Genomic DNA, 7235 nt, shown 5'->3' with positions numbered 1-7235 from the left:
AGAAGAAACTCTCACCGACTCAAAATAATTAAAAACAAAATCAAAATGATATTAGCTATCATATATATAATCTTATGTTTTTTGTTAGTGTTTTTGCCGACACATTTTTAATTTTATAAAGGTTTTAGAATATTCATATTTGTTTAAGAATAATAATTATATATATATAGGCATAACCTATTACAAGAGTAATTATGTTTAATCAAAATCAATAAATACTCTATAATATTTGACATTCAATAAGTCAACGTTTAGATGGTTTTGATTGACAAACAACTCACCTTCACAATTGTCGGAAAGAGAATTAACTGATCGCTAAGGAATCGAACGAAAGCTCGATTTGGAGTCATCATGGCCATAGTTGAGGGATTGCGTTTGAGATTCAGATCGAGATATGATTTTATTTGAATATGTGGAAAATGTTTGTAAAAGAGTGCTGATGGTAAAAATTAAAAAAGACCGAAAGATATTAGATAGTTAAGGTGAATAAGGCGATTTAGTTGTTGCTATTTTTAACGAGAAATTCTACAAATATGAATGTTGATAAAGTCAAAAATCCAATTGAGAGATTGGTAGGTCGTTGGGTAAATCACTTATTTCTTAAGTGATTGTATTAACTTTTAGACATAACAGAGAGACAATACAACGATTGCTTTTTATCTTAATTGTACAACGATTATACAATAGACATACAATTGACTTGTTTGCATCTCACTATCTCAGACACACGAATCTAATTATGTTATGTAGATGTTTATTTCTTTACACCTTAATTTTTTTTTTTGAAGTTATTAGGTGGGAATGGTAAACAAGCCAATTCAAAGTGAACAAAGGCAAACAAAAGTTAGTTAATGAAAATGCCTAAAGATGATGTAATTGTGTATTTCTTTTTTTCCCCAAAATTTTTGGCACTTAGTTTGTCAAAGGGAATTAAAACACAATGTCAATTGATAATTCAACATCAATAACTATTTTCCTTATGTATTTTACTTAATTAAACTTGGAAAAATGGAGGAATAATCACATGCGACTTCTTTATCTTTGAGATCATCAACATCATTACCTATGCTGCATATGATTAGGGGGAGTTGAGGTGTTGTGATGCCTTTGCATCCCTTCTGTTTGGCTTAAAATAAATAAATCACAAGTGATTATTTTTTAGGGAACACTAAATTGAGTGAAGGAACACGCACATGGAACATAATCTACCATTAATTATGAAAATGTTAGGTAAGCAACGACATACTGCGATCTTAAACACGACCGAAAAAATTAATCGAGTAATGATACTTAGAGCATAATTGTTATTTACAATATTGATTGATAATAATAAAGCTTTGATATCCAATATATAAATCTTTATTGTAAATATCGTTATGACATACCTCAATCAATCAAAGTATTATTTTTACTTATGTTTTAATTAAGTAATTAATTTTTAAAAAAATCATCATGACTTATTACTAAGTCAAAGAACTTCATATTTTCTGTGCATAATCATTAAAATTTAAATTTCGTCCATATTTGTTTTGTAGATATTTTCTGGTGCATGAAGTGAGAGGTCTCACTCACTCTAGTTACAGTTATAACCAAAAACGGGCAAGAAATGTTTGTCTAAAAATAAAAACTTTACCTCGTTATTGTCTTAAATAAATATCTTAAGCTTGGAGCGTTAGTGGGAGACACCTCTTCTTCTTTTATGTTTTGTTTTGTAGAGAGACAATGCTAGAAGGAATTAGATCCACAAAATCATTTGTACCTTTAATTGTGTGGTCATAAACACATAATATACACTACTTCCTACCTTATATATATATATACACTACTAAAAAAAGTGGATCAAAAGTTGGTTCACTTAATCCAAATACATTAATTTAAATTTGGATCAAATATATTCCCTTTCTCCTTTATGATAAGATCAAATTTTGAGATTTATTTTTAAAAATTTCACCTAATTTCTTTATAAAAACATTCTTATTTAACTTTTGTTGAAATCTCTCTCTATTTTAGTATATTTTATTCAATCTCAAATATATTTAAATAACAAAAATATCTAAATTTATAGTATTAAAAATATGCAAAAGTTAATTAATTTTGTCGAATTTAATCATATTATTCTTACAATATTCTTTTATTAATTTGAATTTGTTTTTCCAATAACTCTATTTCATAGAACAAGTTGACATGAAAGGCAATTTAGAGAATACTAAGTAATTTCTTTTATTACTTTGAAGAAATTAAATGAAACCAACTATGTGAGATAGATTTTATACTAATATATGAAATCAGAGGGAGATGAAGTAAATAATTATATTTTAAGAGTAATTTTGAAAAGGTAACACAATTTTGACAAATTTAATATTATAACTTTTTTAATATATAAAATTTGTAAGTGAGTCTGATAATAAGAGATAAATAATTTAGATATTAATTAAGGAGCATATTCTTTCAATGTAATTAACCTTTACTCGGATTCAATAAAAAAAATATTATTTTGTCACTTATTATTAGTTTTAAGGATATGGAATTCTCATTGTATGTATGAAGCTGATTTATATTTGATCCTACATTTTTTTTTATTAAAATAAATGACATTCATCTATTTAAATAGTGAACTACAATATTGATGCAATATATATTCAGGTTTGTTAAAAATAAAAAAATTAAATTTGTAAACAAACTCATAATACTTAAATTAATAACATAAAACGGTAACATAAGCTAAAACAAAAATATATATACAAATAAGACAAAATTCAAAAAATATCTTTACTCAAAATATCCCTTTTAAACTCTTAAAATGATACTTATTTAGTCTAAAATTAATAACTGCGGTAATGTATATATTTCCAAGCTATTATATATTCACAACTATTATTCAAGCTATTATTTACAACTATATATATTTCCAAGTCATTATACCTATATACATGTTCAACTGAAAAAAATATTTTATAATAGAAAATAATTTTGATCCAATGTTAATATAAATTATTTTACACTGTTAATCAATCACAAACCACTATTTATATAAAATTTAAATTAAAATATTTGAAGTCAATTTCTTTTTAATCATCAAAAGATTACAAACTATATTGTTTTATAAAAGGGTGAAATATATTTTTAATTCGTATAAAATTTAAACATTTTAATTTAAATTTCTATAAAATAAAATACAACTTTTAATAAAAATTATGCAATAGTTTCAGTCCCTACTGAAATGAAAAATCTATCTCACATAGTTGGTTTCATTTAATTTCTAATATATTAAATTATTTTTTTCAAGCATATTTAAAATAATATAAAAAAAATTTTAACAGAAAATATAATTTTTTAAATTTGGACGAATTAAGTATGAATGTTTTAAATGAAAACAAAATTTAAGATAAAAGGAAAGAAAATATACACATAGAAATTGAATTTTAAACTCATTTTTTGTGTTTGAACTTTTTATATTGATATATACATACTTAAAAAAAATATACAATCACTTAATAATCACTTAATAATAGAGACTAAAACTACATACATGGTAATTTTGTATTTTTGTATGAACTAAAAAATTTATTTTTATAAAAACTAAAAATATATTTAACTTTTTATAAAAAATTGTATACATATTTATCTAAATTTAATTTTCATAGAGCGTTAATAAAAGTTTTATTTTAGAAGGCACGTTACAACTAGTCATATATTTTAGAAGCACGTTACAACTAGTCATATAAAATAGTCAATTAACAATATAAATTTTCTAATGTGTAAATGAATCAAATCTTTGATTTGTTTATATATTGTTAGCAATTTTCTTTTTGGTGCAAACATGTTTGTCTAATTTAAGTAACAAATCTTTATATCGTTCGAATCTTAAATGACACTTATATAGCAAAGAACCGGTAACAGGATGGGTTCCTTTTTTACTGGCCCACTGATTGATAATAGATAATAGTAGCCTTTTGTCTTCTTGTTCCCGTCACGCGCGCCACGCGGTCTATCCACGCGTCAAAATGGCATAAATCCCTATAAATATAAACTCCACACTACGCATTATTTAACTTTACTCGCAGCAACTTCAACTTAAATTTCAACAACCTCACTTATGAGTAACCGTGGAACTTCTTCTTGTTCTTCTTCTTCAGAACCAAGTTGTATTACAACCACTGATGATAAGAAACAAGTTAAATATCACTCGGACGAAGAAGTTATATTAGCAACAACACGACCAAAGAAGCGATCAGGTCGAAGAGTGTTCAGAGAAACAAGACACCCTGTTTACAGAGGAGTCAGAGCAAGGGACAACAACAAATGGGTTTGTGAGATGCGTGTTCCAAACACCATTAACTCTAAGATTTGGCTTGGAACATATCCAACGCCTCAAATGGCTGCACGTGCACACGACCTTGCCTCACTCACTCTTCGTGGAACATCAGCTTGTCTCAACTTTGCTGACTCAGCATGGCGGTTAACGTTGCCTGAATCGACAGATGCAGTGGAGATAAGAAAAGCGGCTATGAAAGCTGCTGAATTAATTGCAGCTGAAGATGAAATTAACAAGCAGCGTGATCAACAGTGTGTTAATGAAGATCCCAGCAACTATGAAGGTACTAGCACTATGAATGTTGAACAATTAGTTTCCACATCAGAAACTGAAGAAATGCATGATTTGATTTTGAACATTGCCAATGAGCCTTTAATGTCTCCTCCTATGTCACCTCCTCATTCCACCAGAGATTATGCAAGCGATTATTTGGCTGACATGGACATTTTTGATACTCAGGTTCAACTCTGGAACTTTTCAATTTGATACGCAAGCTCACGCTGTCGATTTTTTAATGTGTTTTATTTATTTGTTTATTTTTGGTTGTGATTCTGTAAACGGTAAATTACTCTTTGGTTAAAAAAAATAGTTTTTAAAATTTAGATATTTTTTGATTCAACACCACTTTGTTAAAACGTACTGTCGCTCTCACAATAAGTGGAGTATAACTTATGTGGTGGTTGTTTCATGTTTGTTTTATGTGGTGGTTGTTTCTTTCCCAAGTAGTTAACCTTTGTACCCATACATTATATGTATTGTGTGGACATTGTTGACCATATGCAATTATTCACCTATAGTCTATTATTTTTATTTTATTTTATTTAAAATGATTTGACAAATCTTACCCATTATGTTATTATATTTTCCGATTTATGCTCAGGTTAATCAAACAAGAATGGGAAAAGGCCATAAGGGGACAACAATAATTGGTACGACTCTGTTCTTCACCAAATGTTACATCTTGATGAGCAATAGAGTTGTCCTGAGACCACAGATTCAAAATTAGCCATTATTGTTTCCAAACAATTTATAGCATCTAACAATATCATATAATGTTGGGGGACAATTAGTTTAACCTGCTGAGAGAAGGAAATGATCAAATTGAGAATCTGCTATGAGGTATTGTCTAGATTTTTATTTCTCATAACCTTTTGCTTTTTTAGTGTCGGAAAAGTATTTAATTAAATTTTCAATTGTTTGAGTTATTTTTATTTCAAAATCATGAAATTGTCACACTTTTTATAAATTGATACAAATGGACACTCTAGTAACCCAAATTACTAATGTAGCATGGATTTGGATCTGGTATCCTTATTTACCGCACACATTCAAGTAGTCTGTCTGTGACTTGTCTGATCAAAATCAGACGGATCAGATTTTAATTATAGACTTAGTAATTTTATTTTTCTATAAAATCAAAATATGTTTAAAATCTGAATTATATGACATTAATCGGAAAACAAAATCTACACGGTCAGTAATGCGCGAACACCCAAAATCTACAGTAGATTGTCAGAAGAAACCAAAGGAAACATGATTGCTGCTGCTATTTGATATGACTTAAGTCTATGAAGAAATTTTTAATTGTCTATTTATAAACGATTTTACTTGCACCTGAAATTCTTGAGATGCCTCTTGGGACTAATTTTCTGTGTTAGCAGTCATGCTCGATCAATTTGAAGATCCTTTTCACTTGGTGCATTTTATTTTGGTCTTGTCATGACATTTGTAATGCATCTCAGGGATCAAGAAAAAGATAGAAAATATGTACAGTGGGCTGATGTACAAAAACACATTAATTATGGGGCACCGTTTCGCTGACACTGCATCATCATTGCTGATAATTGATCTAACTTTAATGACAAGGAAAAACACAAGAAAGGGGCAATTTGAAGCTATAATATATATATACTCCAATACATACCATGTATTATTGATGAAATTTTAATTTGTAAGTAGCAACAATTAGCACTCAATGTATTTTCTATTGTTATCTTTGGTCAGAAGCACCCAACTAAAATAGAGTAGAGTTTAGACTACTTGTTTTTTTTTGTCAGAGTTATTATTGGATTGTGTTTTAAAAAGTTAACTTTAGAGAAGTTATGATCAATTTTGAAGGTAAAATTTTTAGGTGTTAATGAATAAAATTGATTTTGTCTATAAATTTAATTTTAATTTGAAATTATATAATTTGTAGTTTTTAAATTTAAATTTAATTTTTATGCTAAAATTTATTTTTCAATTTATTTTTACGTCAATATATCTAAACAAAAATTACTTTACATTTTACTAAAATTAATTATGTAAAATCAATTTACTCAAAATTAATTTTTCTACTGTATAATTAAACTCTAACAAAACCCATTAAAAATGCAACGTCTCATCGGCCCAATAAAAATGAGCCCGATGGAACGGATATGGGCCGGAAAGTTTGAGTCCAAATGAACAGTGAAAGAAAAACCCAAACAAAACCAAATTAGTCATTGTAGCTACCCTCTTCTCTACGACACCGTTCTTTCTTCTTCTTCTTCTTGTTAACGTTTTCGGTGTTTTGTTCTCCAGTCCCATTTACCATGACTAAACAACACGCTAATTGGTCTCCATATGACAACAATGGAGGGTACTCTCTCTTCTCTTCTCAATTTAATCAACTATTTTTCAATTATTATCTTTTTAATTTATTATTATTATTATTATTATTTGTAGATCTTGTGTTGCAATTGCCGGATCGGATTACTGTGTTATCGCAGCAGATACGAGGATGTCCACCGGTTACAACATCCTCACTCGCGACTACTCCAAAATTTCTCATCTGTACGCTGTTTCTCTTTTTTTTTTTTGTGTGCTAAATCCCAATTGTTTTTTTTTTTTTTTTTTATTTTTTTTTTTTTTTTTTTTTTTTAAAATTTTGAGGGGGGTT

The 7235-nt window shown here is 28.0% G+C and overlaps 2 protein-coding genes across 3 annotated transcripts in view; both read left to right on the top strand.

Annotated features, from left to right (window-relative positions):
- The first annotated feature begins 4056 nt into the window (after positions 1-4056).
- On the top strand, positions 4057-6232 carry LOC101505186 (dehydration-responsive element-binding protein 1E-like). Of its 2 annotated transcripts, XR_190260.4 has the most exons (3): positions 4057-4774; positions 5196-5434; positions 6058-6232. XR_190260.4 is itself a non-coding variant. In XM_004511546.4 (2 exons), the coding sequence occupies exons 1-2, from the start codon at positions 4097-4099 to the stop codon at positions 5319-5321; spliced, it is 804 nt and encodes a 267-aa protein (XP_004511603.1). In that variant the 5' UTR covers positions 4057-4096; the 3' UTR covers positions 5322-5520. The 2 variants fall into 2 exon arrangements, 1 of the variants encoding a protein (XP_004511603.1); XM_004511546.4 differs by lacking the exon at positions 6058-6232 and having other exon boundaries at positions 5196-5520.
- Positions 6233-6778: 546 nt separating this feature from the next.
- Positions 6779-7235, top strand: part of LOC101504878 (proteasome subunit beta type-1) — a 3591-nt gene continuing 3134 nt past the window's right edge. The window contains exons 1-2 of the mRNA XM_012719090.3: positions 6779-6935; positions 7022-7129. Coding sequence (XP_012574544.1) covers positions 6889-6935; positions 7022-7129 — 155 coding nt within the window. The 5' untranslated portion in view covers positions 6779-6888. The remainder of the gene's footprint in view (positions 6936-7021; positions 7130-7235) is intronic.

Source organism: Cicer arietinum, chromosome 8 (genome assembly GCF_000331145.2).
Source record: "Cicer arietinum cultivar CDC Frontier isolate Library 1 chromosome 8, Cicar.CDCFrontier_v2.0, whole genome shotgun sequence".
Classification (NCBI taxonomy): Eukaryota; Viridiplantae; Streptophyta; class Magnoliopsida; order Fabales; family Fabaceae; genus Cicer; species Cicer arietinum.
Note: the sequence above shows the minus strand (reverse complement) of the source record. Positions and strands in the feature narration are given on the sequence as shown.